Genomic DNA, 20,104 nt, shown 5'->3' with positions numbered 1-20,104 from the left:
GAACTCCTTTAGTGTTTTGTCTGGGAAGCTCTTTATGTGTACCCCACCCCTGTACCTATTCATTCATTTTTAGAGAGAGGGGAAGGGAGGGAGAAAGAGAGGGAGAGAAACATCGATGTGAAAGAGAAACATCAATCAGTTGCCTCATGTATGCTCCCCCACCAGGGACCAAACCTACAATCCAGGCATGTGCCCTGACCAGAAATCAAACCAGTGACCTTTCAGTTTGAGGAACGATGCCCAACCAATTGAGCCAAACTGGTCAGGGCTCACACAAGCACATTTTTACATAAAATATTAAAGAACCTTTATTGACAGGGAGAAAAGCAGTATGTAAAAGGATAAATACTTATTTTAATATAATAAATAATCATTTATGTGAAGAAAGATGTACTTACTCTTGGTTTATTCCCATACAAACGCTGAAATAAACATACTGTTATAACTGATAAACATTTTGAGACATAAGGTGATATTATTCCAAGGAAATATAAGGAAAATTCATGCATTATGGCAGTTTCTACTGTAAAATAGGCTTTCTTACAAAATGATTTATCTGTAAGTCTACAAATTCCCATTTTTCTACCTAAATACTTTCATTGTATTCCAAATATTTACAAAATCAGATTTTCTTTCATAAATGATTTATGCTCTGTTTAATTTTCTGGGAAGCTGTTAGCAGGAGACTGATACAATTAGTTTTGTTTTAAAAAGACAAAAGGAAAATTCTTTTCTAGGAAAAATTAGAGCCTCCATGTTTTTCAATTCTGAAATTTTTACTCCATCTTCATATGTTAAATTAATTAACATATTCTGATTGGCTTTCCATTTGCCTAAGCAGTTGCTATAAGAAAGACTTGGCAGAGTAATGGCGAGTAAAGAGAAATTATGTGAAGGCAGGAAAAAAGAACAGCTCTCTGCCCTCCATTTCCTTTTAATGCAGAAGGCATAGGCTTGCACCAGGTTTAAGACTGCAACAGTAGAACTGAAGAAAAGTAGGCACAGGCAGCTTCAGGCCATGTGTCATCCTCATACAAAAACCAAGCGAGCTGCAAACCAATACTCAGTAGCTGCTTGCTGCCTGTGTTGGGTTGCTAGTGCAAGTTCAACTCAGTCCTGATCCTCTCACCTGCTCATGAGAAAGAACTTCCATGAAGACACTAGTTCAAAGAGGATCTTGAAGAGTGGAGAGGCATGGAAAAGTATTTTCTTTTACTTCCACTACCTCCAAGATCATATTGAGGGATTTTCTTTGGGATATATGGTCACCTCACCTGAGAATTCTACGGGGTGTATGAGAGGCGAAGATCACTGTCACCCTCACTCACAGCAGCTGTCTCTTAAGCTCATAGTTACTGTAGTTATCGAAGTAAACTACTTGTGGGGAATTGGTCTACTTTGTGGAGATTACAAGAATATTTATAAATATTCTTTCCTTCACATTTGCTTTGAGGGGGAAGTTTCATTAGATGGGCCCTTCTTTGCGTCTAAAACTAAAAGTCTGTAACACTGTAGCCCCTAAAACCTTTTTTTCACTTTAAGTACAAACCATTATTTTAGATGTAATTTTAAATATTGGTGCTTATGTTTTTAAAGGATTATTGCTTGAAATTCACATTAGAAACCAAGATTGTGTCATACATTTAGATACCCAGATGTTGCTTTTAAGTGTCATTTTTTTAAATGTTAAAATTAAGAAATAACTTGTGAGTAGTTAGTTGGTTGACAGTGTTGTCAGATACTAGTTACATTAATAAGTTTTTTCATATTCTAAATATGTTCTCTTAAAAAAATCGAAAAATAGCCCTTGCTGTGTGGTTCAGTTGGTTGGGTTGGCATATCACCCTGTGCACTAAAAGGTTGCAAGTTCGATCCCTGGTTAGGGCATACACCTAGGTTGTGGGTTCAATCCCCAGTCGAGTCACTTATGGGAGGAAACTGATCAATGTTTCTCTCTCTCAAATCAATAAACATATTCTCATGTGAGGATTTAAAAATAAAATCAGAAAATACCATAGCAAAAAGAACATTAAAAATTATACCCACTTAGAAATAACCATTAAGATAGGAGGAAGTAATCAACAAAAATATATAATTACTCTATTTCATCTGTTTTTAAGATGCATATCTTTTCAGATTTTACCATCTCTGAAATTAGGTGTGAAGGAGTATAATTGCCATTTTTAGTGGTACATATAACAATGGTGTTTCTTAAATTTGATGGACTTGTAGTCAGTAAAATACAGTAATAGATTCCTTGTAATTTGGGGTATAGAGCTTTACAGCTAGAATAGCAAATCTGAGAGACAGACTGCATTGCAAAAATTGCTTGCACTGATTTGAGGAAATATTTCCAACTGCAAAGTACCTGTCTGGAACTGGTGTGTAGGGCAGGATAAACTCCAATTCCATTCCACGTCTTCACTGCCTTCCCACTCCAGAGGTGAGTGGGAAGTAGATGGGCCTTGGTTCTGGCAGGATAGAGGGTGTCCTTGGCTCCATGCTTTAACTCCCATAGAAAAAAGACTGGTGGGGGCATCTTTCTGAGGCCATCTTACCTTTACTTCATCTCTAGTAAAAGGTATAATCTCTGATGATTAGTTTTGAGGCAAAAAATAGCTGTTAGGCTTAGAAAATCTTTGATAGAGTCACTTTTATGCCTTGTGTAATAATTCATGTTAAATAGTTTGTTTCACTTGTTGGGAAGTAAATATTTGTATGTTGTGGTCCTTTGTGTCTTTTTATTATAGTATATGAGAACAGAGCTGTTTAATTCAAATACTGTATTTTGCTGTGTATAACACACACTTTTTTCCCCAAATTTTTTAGGGAAAAATAAGGATACATATTATAATGATTACATACCATGGGTATAATAGTGTATAATGCACACAAAAATATGGGTGCACATTATGCATGGGAGCACACTATACACAGCAAAATACAGTAACACTGGTATATAATAAGATAGCTTTCTCAAACTTATCTTGTATACATCTATATATTATTTGAATGCAAAGCAAGTGTTATATATATATATATATATGTACTTTGTTTTTTATTAGCTGTTTTTTTTTCTTAAAACCTGTAGGTTGTTGTCTTCTAGCTAGAAATTTAAGTTTCTTTCATTTATATATTCATACAGGAAATACTAAAGAATGAAAAATATAGAGAAGAAATTAAAATAAAAAGCAAAGAATTTTATGAAAAAGAAAAACTCCTTAGTAAAGAAAGCAATGAACTCTTGGCTCCACCTGTTGAAACGCAGATTAAAGGGCATGCATCTGCTCCATACTTTGGAAAAGAAGAACCCTCAGTGGCTCCCACCACCACTGGGAAAACTTTTCAACCAGGATCCTGGATGCCACAAGACAGCAAGAAGCACAATCAATAATGCACTGTGGTAAAAATTTGTTTTATCTATACATATGTGACTATTAAATAAAGTAAAAACTTACTTTGTGATTATATGACTATACAATAGTTCTCTATTTCATTAAACTTAAGAATTCCTTTTCAGGATGCATAAGAAAGGTGAGGTTATGAACTAACTTCTTTTAAACTTCATTCGATTTAGTCATCATTCTGTTTATGAATGTGCTGCCGTAGGAAATAACATGTAGGTGTGAATGGTCAGAATTTTGGATCCTTACCATTTAAAAATCCCCAAGATATATCTTGGCAGAGATAATAAGGATAGTGAGCTATCCTAAATAATCAAATATAAAAGAAAAAAATGAGAAGACTGATAGTTCTAAAGAGGCACTCTGTAAGTTTCTAAGGACTAATCTAGAACATAAAATTGAGAGACCCAAGATGGCAGAGGAGTAAGTAGAAGCTACACTAATCTCGTCCCAGGACTAATCTGGAATTACAACTAAGTTGTAGAGAAATCATCCTGAATAACTAACTGTACACTAGCTGGAAGGAAGCCTTATAACCAAGCGCAGACAGAAGAAACCTCTTCAGGACAACAAGACTGGTAGGAAGTACAGAGGAGGTGCAAGAGGGCCATGTGGGCCCCCACAGTGGCAGCTGAAGTTCTGGAGGGATATTTCAGCGGCTGGGGGGTTCCCTCTGAGAATTGTGGGGTCTAAACCACAAACTGGGCTCCCCAGCCTATAGCACTAGAACCAGGAAAGGAACCCAAATAACATGTGGCTATGAAAAGCAGTGGGGTATCAGTCCACCGGGGAGTGATGGCTGGAGATGCAGAGGGCCTCTTAAAGGGCCAACACACAAAATTCTGTTTCAGCCACTTACCCTGGGCTCTAGCAGAGGAAGGGCAGGGTGGACTAAAGACACATGAGGAGACTCTGGGGCTGGTGGCTCTAGGGAAAGAACTGAAGGAACAGCCACAAGGGTCCCTGTGCTGAGTCATTTTCCATACTGCAGAAGCTGTCTTTCTCAGACAGAATACTCCTCTCTGAACGGCATCAACCTGAAAGGAACCAGTAGCCCCGCCCACAGGAATTACTCTGCCCTACCCTGTGGTATTTAAGCCCTGCCGCTGAGGAATACAGCTGGAAGACTTTCAATGATAAACTCAACAGAAAGCCTGTGTTCAGAAGCAGATCGCTGGGAGCTCTGAGACTTTAACTGACCCTCCCCCAGGCCCAGTGGTGATAAAAGCCAGCCTTAGTGTGCAGCCTGGTTCTTTCTGTACACATCCAGGCCTAGCAGAGGGAACCACACACTGTGGATAGTTGATAGCTCCAAACAGGTTGCCCAGGGCTAGTCACAGGCAGGGTTTGTCTTAGGGCTGCACCAGAGTCTTGCAGATATACCTAATACACAGAAACAAACACACAGAGGCAGCCAAAATGGGAATATAAAAAAACACAGACCCCTATTCCCTGGCTGGTGTGGCTCAATGAAGCACCAGCCTGCAAACCAAAGCGTCGCCAGTTCGATTCCCAGTCAGGGCAAAAGATCAATGAATCCAAGAGCTGGTTCTTTGAAAAGATAAACAAGATTGATGAAACCTTAACCAGATTCATGCAGAAAAAAAGAGAGGACCCAAATAAATAAAATCAGAAGTAAAAGAGGAGAAATAACAACTGACACCAAAGTAATACAAAGGATTGTAAGAAAATATTATGAACAACTACATGCCCTACATGCCAACAAACTGGACAACCTGGACAAAATATAATTCCTAGAAACATAGAATCTTCCAAAACTAAATCAGGAAGAATTGGAGAATCTGAATAGACACACTACACCTAGTGAAATTGAAGCAGTAATCAAAAACTCTCAACAAACAAAAGCCCTGGACCAGATGGCTTCACAGGTGAATTTCACCAAACATTCTGTGAAGAACTAACACCTCTCCTTCTCAAAGTATTTCAAAAAATTCAAGAGAGGGGAAGGCTCCCAAACTCATTTTAAGAGGCCAGCATTATCCTAATTCTAGAACCAGATAAAGACTACCAAAAAAGAAAATTATGGGCCAATATCCCTGATGACCATAGATGCTAAAGTCCTCAAAAAAAATCAGCAAACCAAATACAACAATGCATCAAAAAGATCATATACATGATCAAGTGGGGTTTATTCTGGGAATGCAAGGTTGGTACAACATTCGCAAGTCAATAAATGTGATTCACCACATTAAAAAAAAATAAGAATAAAAACCACTAGATCATACCAATAGATGCAGAAAAAGCATTTGGTAAAATCTAGCACCTATTTGTGATAACAACTTTCAGTAAAGTAGAAACAGAGGGAACATACCTAAACATAATAAAGGCCATATATGACAAACCCACTGCCAGTATACTCAACAGGGAAAACCTATAGAGGTTCCCCTTAAGATTGTGAACAAGACAGGGATGTCCACTTTAACCTGTCTTATTAACATGGTACTGGAAGTCCTAGCTGCAGCAATTAGAGAAGAAGAAATAAAAGGCACCCAAATTGGAAAGGAAGAAGTAAAACTGTCTTTATGTGCAGATGACATCATACTGTCCATAGAGAACCCCAAGGATTCCACCAAGAAACTACTACAACTAATAAATGAATTCAGCAAAGTAGCAGGATACAAAATTAATATCCAGAAATTAGTTGCATTTTTATATGCCGATAACAAACTAACAGAAAGGTAAATTAAGAAAACAATCCCATGCACAATTGCTTCAAAAAGAATAAAATACCTAGGACTAACCTAACCAAGGATGTAAAAGACCTGTACTCAGAAAAGTATGACACACTGAGAAGGAAATTGAAGAACATACAAATAAATGGAAGCAAATCCCATGTTCATGAATAGGAAGAATTAACATCATTACAATGTCCATACTATCCAGAGCAATCCAGCACAATGCAACACAATTAAATTCGTTTAATTCAACATAAACTCAACACCATTCCTATCAAGAGTCCAATGCCGTATTTCACAGAACTAGAACAAATATTTCAAAAATTCATATAGAAACACAAAAGGCCCCACATGCATCAGCAATCCTGAGAAAGAAGAACAAAGTTGGAGGAATCACACTACCTAATATCAAACTACAAGGCCATAGTAATCAAAAACATAAAAACAGACACATAGATCAATGGAACAGAACAGAGAGCCCAGAATTAAACCCACACCTTTATAGTCAATTAATATTAAACAGACAAAGCAAGAACATAAAATGGACTAAAGACAGTTTATTCAATAAATGGTGTTGGGAAAATTGGTCAGATACGAGCATCAGAATGAAACTAGACCACCTTCTTATACCACACAAAAGAACAAATTCAAAATGGATCAAAAACTTAAATACTAGACTCAAAACCATAAAAATCATAGAAAACTACATAGCAAAATCTCTGACAATGCCTGTAGAAATTTTTTTTATCAGATATATCTCCCCATTGAATCAAAAGAAAAAAAAATAAACAAATTGGGACTACATCAAACTAAAAAGGTTTTTCTCAGCAAAGGAAAACATCAACAAAAAGACAACACAGAATGGGAGAACATATTCACTGATACATTTGATAAAGCATTAATTAATACCAAAAATTTATAATGACTTACAAAACTTAACACCAAAAACAAACAATCCAATTAAAGAATTGGCAAAGAACCTGAACAGACACTTCTCCAAGGAGTACATACAGATGGCCAGTAGACATATGAAAACATGCTCAGCGTCACTAATCATCAGAGAAATGCAAATTAAAACCACAATGAGATATCATCTCACACCTGTCAGAGTAGCTATCATCAATGAATCAACAAACAAGTGCTGGTGAGGATGTGGAGAAAGGGGAACCCTTTTGTACTGTTGGTGGGAATGCAGATTGGTGCAGCTACTGTGGAAAGCACTATGGAGATTACCTCAAAAAATTAAAAATGGATCTGTCTTTTTACCCAGTGATCCCTTTTCTGGGGATTTATCTGAAGGAACTCAAAACACTACTTCAAAAGTACTTAAGCACCCCTGTGTTCATTGCAGCGTCATATAAAATCGCCAGGATTTTTAATCAGCCAAGAGTCCATCAGTAGATGAGTGGATAAAACAACTATGGGTCATTTACACAATGGAATACTACTAAGCTATAAAAAAGGAAAATTTTGCCCTTTGTGACAGCGTGGATGGACCTGAAGAACATTATGCTAAGTGAAATAAGCCAGTCGGTGGAAGATAAATACCACATGATTTCACTCGTATGTGGAATCCAATGAACAAACTGAACTAACAGCAGAATACAGACAGACTTATAGAGAGCAGGATGACAGCTAAGGTGGGGTTGGGGGGAGGTTAGGGGTTGGAAGAATTGAGCAAAAAGAAAGGACTCATGGACATGGGCAACAGTATGGTGATTATGGCTTTGGGGAGGGGATATAAGGAGATTAAATGATAATAGAAAAAACACAATAATTTTTTTTTAAGGAACATAAAATTGAATAAAACATTTTCAGGCCAAGAAAATTTAGTTGATTGCCCTGGCTGGTGTTGCTCAGTGAATTGGGTGTCGGCCTGTGAACCATAAGGTCACTGGTTCGATTCCCAGTCAGGGCACATGCCTGGGTTGCAGGCCAGATCCCCACTTGGGGGAGTGCAAGAGGCAACTGATCTATGTATCTCTTGCACATTGAGGTCTCTCTTCCTTTCTCCCTCCCTTTACCTCTCTCTAAAAATAAATAAATCTTTAAAAAATTTTAGTTGATAAATGGGGGAAAAAACCATAATGCTGTTGATGAGTAGATGAGACAAAAGCTAGCTTATGGATTGAGGTTGGTGTTGAAAACATGAATTAGGACCAATATAAGTAGACTATCCATCACAAAACTCTAAAAGAACAGTAAACAGAGAAATAGTATAATAATTAGAATTCCTTGGGCTTAAAAATTACTTTGAGAAAATGGAAAATAGGAGAGAATTCTAAGAGAGTGATTCCACTGATGGTGGGGTCCCAGTGGCTTGTATATTGAAGAAAGATGTAGACAGATGACAACATTAAACACTGTATTATTACAAAAGTATTTTTGAACAGTCATACATTTTTCTGAAGTATATTACCAAGTTTTGTTGCTAATTAGTCATTAATTTTAATACAGAGTTCTTTTTAGAGTGTTTGGCATTATAATAGATACTCAGTAAATAGGTAGTACATAAATGGCCCAAGTTTTAATGCTCTGAATAAAGGATTTTTAAAATCCTTGGTTAAGTGTTAACACTGAACTCCTAAAAACATAGGTTAAGATTTTTACTTAAAAGATGGTCAAAATTTTTATTACTTAATAAACCACATAAAAATACAACTTTATTATGCTAAAACAAGTAATCATATGTAATCACCATAGCATATTTATTGAATGACAAAGTCACTAGGTGATAATACTAATATTTCAGCAGCCTTGTTACTATCATGTTAAACATTCTGTCTCTTTACATCATGGTATTAGCACATTATACCATAGAGGCAAAATAGGAACTAGTCATTAGACAACATAAAAGTAGGTAAAATTTGTAGAGTGATTGTAAATTAAGATTAAGATGTTTTTGCCCCGGCCAGTGTGACTCAGGTGGTTGGAGCCTTGTCCAATAACTGAAGGGTTTCGGGTTTGATTCCCAGTCAGGACACATACCTAGGATGCAGCTTCAATCCCCAGTCCAAGCATGTACAATCCTCGAGAAGGCAACCAATCAATGCTTCTCTCATTGATGTTTCTCTCTCTCCTTTCTCTCCCCTCCTTTCTCTCTAAAAGCAATGAAAAAGTGTCCTCAGATCAGGATTACAAAAAAAAAGGTTTTTGAATCTTAGATTACAGGAAAAATTGTAAATTTCTAACATGCCTGCATATTTCTATTGCCAAATACCTATTAGTTTATTAATTGTATTCTATATACATGTTGTAAACATTTGCCATAGAGCATGTTTATAGATATCTTAACATATGACAGAGTTTATGTTGATTTTAATACTTAGTTTTCATTTAAGATGTTTTACATAAGCAGCAAAAAACAAGAAGTTCCAGTTGAGCCCAGGTAGGAAAATCTCTTATAGTAAGATGGTACTGGCCCACTGTCATTAGTAGAGTATGCCCTTTCAAAGTGATTTTGACAGGTGGGGAAGTTTATAGTAACCCATCCACACTGCTTTCCTCAAGGCCAACATTTTTAGGATGACCAGTTGTACTGTTAGGTAGTATCAGAACAGAGTTAAATGTCCTACAAAAAAAGTGAACTGTAATCTTGGCCTAGCAATCTTTTCATTATACTTGGCTTTTAGACCAGGCACAGGCAAAGCAGAATTAAGTGTTAAATAACATTTTAGCTTGTCCACAGTATTTCATATTTTAAATAACTATATTTTGGGCATTTATATTTCTTAAATGAAAATGTTTTTCATCTCTTCAAGATAGAATTCAAACCTATGCATTTTTTTAAATTTCAAAAGATGTTCATTTTAAATAAGTAGATTGTTATATATATATTAAGTACTTTCTCAGAGGTAAATCCTTTGATTTCTTATGCCTCTACAGTACATGCATTTAGCATATTTTTATATCAGTAATGGGCTTATTACATTGTAAAACAGCTCCACTATAGAAAGTGTGTTGTCTGTTGCATTTAAAGATTTATTTATTTATTTATTTATTTATTTATTTATTTATTTATAGAGAGAGGGTTGGGAGAGGAGAAACGTGAATGTGAGAGAGAAAACACTGTTTACCTCTTGTATGCTCCTGAACCAGGACGAACTCCCAATGCAGACACGTGCACTAACCAAGAATAAAACTGGGGACACTTCACTTTGTGGAACGACGTGGAACGATGCCCAACCTACTGAGCCACACTAGTCAGGGCAGTCTGTTGAGTTTAATCATGTAAATCTACCCTAATAATTATGCCTTAGATATTTTAAGTTAAAAATTAACAAAAATGGAAGAAATACTTTTCCGTTATCTATTATCTTTTTCCATTCCTACTTTTAGTAACAGATTTCTGGCTGTTGCTTCTTTCTTTTTTTTTTTTACATTACTAAAATATATTTTTCTCTTTTTATTGAATTTATTGGGGTGACACTGTTTAACAATATTATACAGGTTTCAGATGCACAATTCCACAACACATCATCTGTGCACTGTACTGTGTTCACCACACTGAGTCTCCAGCCATCACCATTTACCTCCCCTTTACCCTCCTCTTCCACCTCCCCCAACCCCCACAAGCACCAGTCTTGTGTCCCTGAGGTCTCTTTTTTGCTCAATCCCTCCACCTGCCCCCAGCTCCCCTCCCTGCCCCTACAGCTCTCAGCCTGCTGTCCATGAGTCTGTCTCTAATTTGCTTGTTAGTTCATAATGTTCATTAGATTTCATGTGAGTAAAATCATATGGTACTTATCTTTCCTTCTCTATTTTTATTTCTCAATCAGCCCTGAACCAGTACCAATATATTTTCTTAATGCCATCTCATGAACCACACTATTTAAAATGAAACCTGAATTTATTTAGCCAAGGCTTTTTCAAACTTTGTGTTCTTTGGAGAAAAAAATATATAGTTGAGGAAAGTCTGTGGTAGTCAAATTAAGTTTAAAGACTCCAAGGTAACCAACCACACAGGAATAAATCCTAAGTTTTACCTTGTGTTTCCAAAACTTTTGGTATTTGAACATTGAATCCCTTCTAATGTTTGAGAAATAAAGAATTTGTCCTTACATATTTATTCCAGATATGAAGTAAATCAGAGTGGTCCTATAACCAGTTGCAAGCATAAAAACAATCATGCCTAAACAAGAATCAAACTTTCTCTAATTTAAAACACAGGAGGTGTAAAGTGCCCCCTTGCCACTTTTCCTTACTTCACCATAACAAAATTAACTAATTTATTTCAACATTGGGGTTTCCAGCTCATAGCTCCCTAAACTTATTTCCAATATGCTTAATTTCAAGAAATTTAAAAAAATGCCCTGCACATCTAATAAATTAATAGTACCATGCTGAAGTTTATCACATGGATCAAATTCTGACACAAAAACTATGTGTGTGTGTGTGTTACAGAGGGTGGAAGGGTTAAATGTTTGTTACAGGCAGCCTGTTTTTCACCCCCAAAACCAGCCAAAAAAAGGTAATTGATTGTATTATTTCTCAACTTCAAACAATAGGCAAATTTTAAAAGAAATATTCTGGATAATAGTAAATGGGATTCTTTCAACGACAGTATTATTTGTTACAATGAGAGAAGATTGGTTTTTCTGAAGAATCCCAAATCTCACAGTAGTTATCTATTTTGAATCCCTCTGCCACACACACACATACACAAATACTGTAAAATCTGTTGACCTCACATGTATAAAAAGGCTCCATAAATGTTGGGGGAAGCTGAAGAAACAACAAATGGTATATGCCAAACAAATTTAAAATTGAAATGAGTTAGGACTTTAAAATAAATTATTTTTAAAAGATTTCAGTTAAATAAATACCTTTACATTATCACAACAGAACCAGTGAAACCACAGCTTTAGTAGATAAATGGAGATTGAGATGAATACATCTTTTGCTATAGTACTTTTACTCTAAAATGTGGCAAAAAGTGGTACATATGTATATTAATTATTTTTATTAACAGCTTGATGGCAGAGACCTGAAAGCACTTTAGATACATCTTAATAGTTTTTCTCAAACTGGTCTCTGCAGATCCATAAGGGTTAGTAGTTATACCTAAGCATTTTTTGAAATTTTAATTTCAGTAATACAATAAGCATATCCTAGGTAACTTGAATTACTAACTCATAACTAAACACTGAATTACTTCAATGCCTAGGGTTGCAATGTGTTGATTGCAGTGGCATCAAGTAGGAACTGACAACCTAAATAAGTAAGTATTGTTCATACCAGTCCATAAATATTCTCAGGGGTCCTTGGGTTCTCATTTGAAAAGCATTACCCTCAATTTTTACAAGAATGTTTATTAGCTATACATGAAATTCATAACCCTTTGAAAAGTCTAACTTCTGTAACATATCTAACTTGTTTTATTTACTACCCTCCCCCCAAAAGACAAAACCCAGCACCTCCTTATAAAAAAGTATCAAATTTATTTCAATATCTACTTTCATTTTTAAATTAAAGCTCTTGGACAATTTCTGTAATTTAAAATTCATTACCAGAGATGGAGAAAATATTAATAAGCTATTAAATACTGATAGCAAGTAAAATTATTGGACTATGCATATATAAAAGCTGTATTTCATAGTAAAAAGTTCGTTATACTTAAAGAAATATCCTTTAGCATTTTATTTCTAATTACAACACATATTCATTTTGACATAATTACTACCCAATTACTACTATGCCAAAAATTTTTTTCTAAATGTTAAGACTTTTTTACCATTTATGAAATATGACTTACTCTTTAAGAGTTCCTTAAAAGAAATTTTGAAATTTTAATTTTCACTATGAACTTGTTTGATCAAAAATTACAGGACACCACCACAAGTTAAAACAAATGGAATAAAAAGGAAAAGTGGCATCTGCATAATCAGCAAATTATCAGCTAAGACATTTTAACTACTTCACATTTCTAATTAGGACAAGCAAGAACAAACTGGTTCCAAAGCACTACAAGGTTTGGCATTTTTATTGCAAGCTTTATATCATAGCGTTACTCTATTCAACAAGTCATCTCTAAGTAAATGGCAGTGTTCGTAAGTACAAAAATTGTTATATCCAGTAGGTGGTATTCTATATAGACAAAATAATAAGAATTTTTTATAAAATTATATTTTAAAAAGGCAGGATATCTGATAATTACCAGTATCTCAAAGGCTAAAATGAGAAAAATGCAGAAAATTTAAGTACTCATTGATTAATAATATTTTGCTTTGAGAAAGCCAGAATGATTCTAAGAAATAAGAAGGATAAAAGATGTAATTAATATACTGCATTTCTTTTAAGCCAAATCACACTTTTCACCTCAGGACAATTCTCATTTTTACATTCTTAGTTTCCTTCATCCAGAACAGGACCCCATTTTGAGCCAGTATTTGAATAGAGTTCATACTCTAAAGTCATTTTTTCCCCCCACAGGATGTTTACATTTCAGGACATAAGCTGCAAAATGGCAAATGACTAAGTCAGTCATAAAGAATTTGTAGTATAATAAATGCCAATTTACAATAACTGTCAAAAGACTTCTATACTGAAGCTTAAAAGTTGCTATAGCAGAGGTCAGAACTAACGTGAATCTTCCATATGCTCAAACTTCATTTACTAGTCATAAATCCAGAAAAGAAAAACCTCAGAGGGTCCTGGCAAAGCTGCATAATTTCCCAAATAAGTTTTCTACAGTGCCAGAGCCTGTTCATTTCTTCAGTCCTTTTTTAGTCGTTTAGCTTTGGCAATATTTTCTTGACGTTTTTGTTTTTTCTTTTGCTCCTTTTCCCTGGCCTCAATCATCTTGGCCAATTTCCAGGACAGTACAGCACTTGCTAGAAACAATGGAGTAAGGGCCAAAATAACTGTTGTAAGGAAGCCGTATGGGTCCTTTGCAGCCCACTCCACAATATACTCGGCCCAAGCCTTTACGTCAAACATCTCTGTAGCGGTCTTAGGAAAGGGAGGCTGGGGGGAAGAGAACAAGAGAAAAGAATATATGGTTAATCAAATTTTGAAAAAGTTATATCATACAATCAGTTAACTTAGAATTCCATTATCACTCATTAGTTGATTTTTAAAAGTATTAATTAGTACTATTTTAGTAGATGAGTAGCACCTTAAAAAAGAATAATTCAATTAGGACAACAAGAATGACACTCAAAAGATGGAAAGGTATAGAAGATAAAAGTGAAAACCATGTGGAATCTGTCATAAAGGCTATGCATTTTCACAAGCTGCCTATAATCAAGATAAATTTTAGCAGCAAACTTTTATAAGAATCTTGAGTTTTATATAGTCATTCCAGGAAACTATTGAGCCTCATTGATCTTTTTTTTGACATAGCCTTAATACTATTGATTACTAATTAACAAAAATACAAATCATCAAATTTGGTGTGTGAAAAAGACAAGCCAGACTACATGAAATGCTTGGAGAAGAAGTAGTGAATGCCCACTTCCAGGAATAGAAAGAAGAAACAACAGTAATATCCACATTCAGATGCAAAGAGATAAAAGCAAAATGTGACATACTATTTTATGTCCTCTTTCAGGTTTGAGGACTCTTATTGAAGACATAATGTAATAAATGAGAATATATTTAATAATGAGAAAATTAACCCTAACAGGTGCCATGCATTTGTTCCCTTTTGAGTTGATAAGGGAGGGCCATCTGGCAAATGAGGATAGTGTAGATTTGAGTGTCATTTTTTTTTCTGCCCCAGAGGCTTTTCTACCTTTCACATTTAGGTCAACCCCTATTCAAAGAGGAGAATTAGAATACCGTGGTAGGAATGGGTCTGTATACAGTTACTCATATTTTCAGCTGGGATTTAAAAAATTATCTACCTTAGGCTTGAGCTGTGATCTCTAACTTTGTCCTGGGATTATTAGTGAGCCAATTACAATTTCAGATAGATGAACCTTGGTTGATTGTCTTCTTCTTTAGCTCTACTATACGCTTTTGAGAGGTTTATTTTCTATATGCTGGAGGGGTTGAAAAGAATAGATAACAGAATAAAAAGTTTAAGTCACAACTTTCAGGATAATTATAATACAAGTTAAGTGAAAAACTTCTAAATTGTAGATAGGCAACCTATAAATGGCACCTAGAATTGCCTGGCACACCAAAGACATCTACTATCTACGGTATCTCTTCCTACTTCGCAAAAAAGAAATAATTACTACAACTGCAAATGCCCTCTAAGAAAATTCTAATTACTGGAGATCACGTATTTTAACTAAGTAACTTATTTAAACAATACAATCATAAATTTTATAACTCACATAAAAAGATGCTAGCTCACTGATGTTACAGCATTTACAGGATTAAGTACATAATTACAAAATCAAACACCTCGCCTTACTCTTTAAAGGTTCTTTTTTCTCTCCCTATTATACGATTTGCGTTCTCCATAAAACAATCAAAAGAGATATCCAAAACAAAACATAAACTATCCACAATTCCATCACCTCAAGAAAACTGCCACTGATTTTAATTATATCCTCAGGTTTCTTCACACTTTCAACTGAAAACACATTAAACTGCCTAGGATGTTAAATATCGTAGCCCACCTTCCCATCCCCCCAAATCCTCACCTACACAGCCAGACCTAGGCCCTACACTAATCAGTCCGTTTGAACTCCTCCAGCCCAGCAATGAATTAACTAATACGAAATACAGGGATAAGCAAAAGAACTTTGCAATAAAGGGTAAAGCGGGAGTGAAGGGCCTGATTTGTGGCCAAGTTTTAACCATTAACACAAAGAAAAGCGTTAACACCTCCTTTGTGCCCCCCACACTTTCAGGGATAGTACTCTTCTTCCTTCCGTAAGGGGTTCACCGGGCTTGATCTGCGGACCAGACCCGCGCCCGAAGCTGTAGCTGGTGACACTTCCGCCTCTTCCCGAGGTTTTCCCCTAGTTCATTCTTCCTTCGTTAACCTATCTAGCCACCAGTCCCTGAGGGCCCACATTCACCCGACGATGTCGGCCTCGGCCAGTGCACACCCTGCGGGACTCGGAGCGGCCGTCCCGGGAACGCGGGGTAGGCCCCGCCACACCTCGCGTCTCCCGAGCCGCGGCCGCCTCCCCTGGGGACGAGGGCGAAACCTCGCTGCAGCACCCCATCCTCCCGCTCCCCGTGCCCAGGACCTTCGGCTCGGACCCCAACCCGCCACTCACCACCGGGCCGGAAGCAGGAATGCGGAAGCCTCGGCTTTCCTGCCCCGCCCACAGGTCTGCCCCAGTCTGAATCCGGCCTGAGAAAGTCGAGAGGCCAGTTTCCGGCTGCGCCATAGCTGCGTGCGTCCCGGGACCTCCGCTTCCAGGACGATGGGCGGGGGTACGACGGCTCCGGGGTTTCCGCGAGCGCCAGGTGCTGCCGCGCCGGGCCAGCTCCGGGACTGACGTGCCGGCGAGGGTGGGCGCAGGCCTGCGGGAATGGGTTCGGATCCCCTGAGGTCTTCTACCTTTGCCCCCTAGGCCAGCCGGGAAACAGTCCCCGTTCCCTGCGGGAGCCAGGTGATGGAGGCCCCGGTAGATGAGGTCTGAGGTCCCTGGAAACTCGGACCAAAGAGCGTCGGCAAGAAAAGAGTTGGTCCCCACAATCAAGGTGAGGGGCACACCACGACTCCCGAAGTATTCTGGCGAGTTCCTTTTGGTTCACAAGTCCTCCTTTGCTCCTCTCCTGGTTGGACAGTAGTTAAAGCCTGACGTGGAGGAGGCAAAACAGCAATTGGACCCTGGTGGCTGCACCGAATCTGGTTACTAAGGGCAAGTGCAGCCATGCTGTGTGAGGAGGGCTTTTTGTTGTTTGTTTTTAATTTAAGAACCTAACTCATTTCACAAAAAAATGGTCGATATTTGCCCAAAGTAAACGATAAATAATTATACTGGGCATAGAGCTCCCACAGAGGCACTTGTTCTTTCAGTACACAAAGAAAGGGATACAAAAGTCAACAAGCAGAAGGAGTGAATTAATATTGTCTTCTAATCTACAGGAACTGAAAGATGAGCTCTGGTTTGGTTGGTGACTGAATTTCGTGATTGCTTGCAGTGAACTGCTCTGTTTGTCTACTCCTACAAATGTTGCAAGACCTCTTCATTGTTGTATGACAAATACAGAAGGTTTTTATTCTTGAAAGACTGTAGAATGTTCTCTTTGAGGAGCAAGCTGTAACATGTATAACTAGTTTAGGTATAACAACGTTAACTGTTGTTTACCAGGGAACGGGCTTTTGGCAAATAATCTAAAATAATGTTCGTTGGGCATATGTTAATGTTTGCATGTTGTATTAGCAGCAGCAGTTTCCTTACTCGATCTTGTTTAAAGACTTGGGTGATGGTTTCAAAGCTTGTCCTGCTGGATCTAGCCTGTACCTGTAGTAGCCAGAAAAAAAGCCCGACTCAGTCACTGGATTGTGTGTACTGAACACTTTACTTGCTGGAGGTAATGATAGATGAACTTTTAAAACTTGCCCAAATAGGAATTCCAGGAGGGGGGTCAGAATTTATTTTAACGTCCTTTATTACAAAGCTAAGGTGAAGAGACAGTCTTCCCAATTACTGCCTCTCCAGCAGTTGGCTCTGCTGCATCCCTTGTTAAACACAGAGAAGTCTTGGGCCAGAAGATTTTGCACATAAGGAGGAAACACTGTATGTAGCTCTTGGGCTCTAGTGTTAGACCATGCTTTTACAGTCAGATATTACTGAGCTAGCTTCCCGTTCCAGAGCAGGCTGCAAGTTCAGGAATAGGATGGAGTTGCAACTGCTGAGCTCCTTATTGCAACCTGCATTGCCTTCATGAGAGGTGGTGCCAAGACTGGTTCTTTCTGTAGTGAAAGTCTTAGTTTGTGAGTTGAGATTCACTTGCCCCTGCTGATGTGTATACTTTAAGCCACTCTGAGCCTGTTTCCTTTTCTGTTTGTGGAAAGTGTACTAGGTTATCTCTGGTGTTTTTTCAGCATTAAAATTTTGTCAGTTGGACTGGATTTGGCCATTTTTCTGACTTATGCTTCTTTATTTGTCTTGTAAAGATATTTGATTGATTATGCTACAACAGTTGTCCCATTTTATCCCTTTATTCCCCTCCGCCAGGCACCCCCCGCCACTCGCATTCCCCTCCCTTAATTCATGTCCATGGGTTGTACAGACAAGTTCTTTGGCTTCTACATTTCCTGTACTATTCTTAACCTCCCCCTGTCTATTTTGTACCTACCATTTATGCTACTTATTCCCTGTACCTTTTCTATGCTTCTTAAACAGCAGCAGCATAAGAAATTTAGTGGAAACATCATAGCCAGTTTTCTTAAGGTCTTATTCTTTACTTGAAAAAGTCCTTAATTGGGTTTTAATACTCCTCTCAAGTGTCTTTCAGAATGCCAACTTAGAATAACAAGGAAATAAGGTTGGCCAGTGTTTATTTTTAAGAAATAAAGTCTTACCCATGTAACTAACCAAATTATTGATAACTAAACTTTACACTTCATTAAGGAGGGTTTGTCTTTCCATTGGAATAATTTCTGTGTAGCATATCACACCACCAGCCCCATCTGCATTAGTCACTCTGTTTCAGTGGTTTTCAGCCTGTGTGCCGGCATGAATTTTTAAAACATGCAGTATCTGATTATTTAGTCAGGGGCACTGACCTCTTCCCTTTAGATTGTCAAATTAAAAAATGACAACAGTCAACGCAACAATAGCAGTCCAATGTGAATGAATCAAAATTATACTTGTTTTTGGTCAGATCTGCAAAAAATATGTTTTTTGGTATGCGGCAGTTTCAGTAGTTGGTTTGTGTGTGCCATGAGATGAACAAGGTTGAGCATGGCTGTTTCTTTGCGATTCTGTTTTGACAATGGAGTTTCACGAAGTAGTAACAGCTTTTTTTCCTCTTAAAAAGGTAATTCTTAGTTTATGTCATGTGTTTGTTTAAAAGTATTTTTCCCTTGGATGGTAGAAAGTTACATTTCACCCTGACTCCTGTCAAAATTGCAAATGAGTGAAACCTGGATAAGATTCTCATAGTAATCTAGATCTGACTAAATATTTTGAGAGCTTTCTTACCTTCTCAACATTTTGCTTGTTTCCATGTGGTAACACTTCACATATTTGACTTATTTTGATGGATTTGGTTTCTTAAGTTTTATTTTGTGAGTTTTTTTCTTTCAAAGATACAGAATGTAAACACATTTCTTAATGGGCATATATATGTCATTAAACAGTCATGATATCTAGAAGATCATACTGAAGAATAATTTTAAAGCTATTTTGAGTTCTTACTATGTACCAGCTACTGAGCTGGATGCTTCACGTCTGTTACACTAATCCTGATACTAAACAACCCCACGCAATAGTGTTCTTAACACCCTTTTTACAGATAAGGAACCAGAGACTCCCAAAGTACAGCAGGGTTCTAAGCACATCTGCCAAAGTCCCTGGTCTTTTTTAATATCCAAAGACTAGGCAAAAATGCCGACTTCATAAAATGAAAGTATGTTTTTTGATTCTAAAATTGTTAATTAACTGATAATCACAACTAAAATCTTCCTGTACTTTAAAATTGCCTGTTACCCAGGTGGTAGCATAATGTCTCAAAGAGGGGTGGAGGTGCAGAAGGGTCCCTCCAACCTTGACAGCTGATTTGCCACTTCACCTCACATACAGGAACGGTCTACCAACCTCCAACTTCTCTGTGGGGCCCTTTCACTGTTAGACCAGCGGATCAGTGATCCCATCCTCTCTTCAGTCTTATCTTCTGAAGGGATCTTACTCTGCCAGTTTGCTTCCAGCCAGTTTGCCTACAAAGTGTCACCAAATTATTATTTTCTAGGAAGTTCATTTAGACCTACCCAACAACACAAAGAATTTTTTTCAAATATTGTTATTTTTCACCCATTGTTAAATGTAATTTAAATAATTAGCTAATACTATGAAATACTTGCTTAAGGCATGCTTCTTGAAAACTTTCGGGCTTTACCAACTAAGGAGGTAATGAAGCACATTT

General features: G+C 37.3%; 2 protein-coding genes and 1 long non-coding RNA gene across 7 annotated transcripts in view; 2 read left to right on the top strand and 1 right to left on the bottom strand.

The window, feature by feature from the left end:
* NDUFAF2 (NADH:ubiquinone oxidoreductase complex assembly factor 2) overlaps positions 1-3,470 on the top strand; it is a 156,756-nt gene extending 153,286 nt beyond the window's left edge. For all 3 annotated transcript variants that reach the window (XM_053913398.2, XM_024578412.4, XM_053913393.1), the window contains one exon: positions 3,146-3,470. In XM_053913398.2, the coding sequence (XP_053769373.1) occupies positions 3,146-3,394 (249 nt within the window). In that variant the 3' untranslated portion in view covers positions 3,395-3,470. The remainder of the gene's footprint in view (positions 1-3,145) is intronic.
* A 9,594-nt stretch (positions 3,471-13,064) lies between these two features.
* SMIM15 (small integral membrane protein 15) lies at positions 13,065-16,395 on the bottom strand. 3 transcript variants are annotated; one of them, XM_053913408.2, is made up of 3 exons: positions 16,078-16,275; positions 14,947-15,084; positions 13,065-14,065 (listed from the first exon to the last, which is right to left on the bottom strand). In XM_053913408.2, the coding sequence occupies exon 3, from the start codon at positions 14,036-14,038 to the stop codon at positions 13,814-13,816; it is 225 nt and encodes a 74-aa protein (XP_053769383.1). In that variant the 5' UTR covers positions 14,039-14,065; positions 14,947-15,084; positions 16,078-16,275; the 3' UTR covers positions 13,065-13,813. The 3 variants fall into 3 exon arrangements, 2 of the variants coding, with proteins under 2 accessions (XP_053769383.1, XP_053769385.1); XM_053913410.1 differs by lacking the exons at positions 14,947-15,084; positions 16,078-16,275 and adding an exon at positions 16,282-16,395 and having other exon boundaries at positions 13,065-14,050; XR_008425430.1 differs by lacking the exons at positions 13,065-14,065; positions 16,078-16,275 and adding an exon at positions 15,881-16,069 and having other exon boundaries at positions 14,953-15,084.
* LOC112320991 (uncharacterized) lies at positions 16,360-19,557 on the top strand. The gene is made up of 3 exons (XR_002976469.4): positions 16,360-16,474; positions 16,582-16,711; positions 17,100-19,557. It is a non-coding gene; the product is annotated as an uncharacterized lncRNA (long non-coding RNA).
* Positions 19,558-20,104: the final 547 nt, after the last annotated feature.

This window comes from Desmodus rotundus, chromosome 1 (assembly GCF_022682495.2).
Source record: "Desmodus rotundus isolate HL8 chromosome 1, HLdesRot8A.1, whole genome shotgun sequence".
In the NCBI taxonomy this organism is placed as follows: Eukaryota; Metazoa; Chordata; class Mammalia; order Chiroptera; family Phyllostomidae; genus Desmodus; species Desmodus rotundus.
This window is presented reverse-complemented; position numbering and strand designations above follow the sequence as displayed.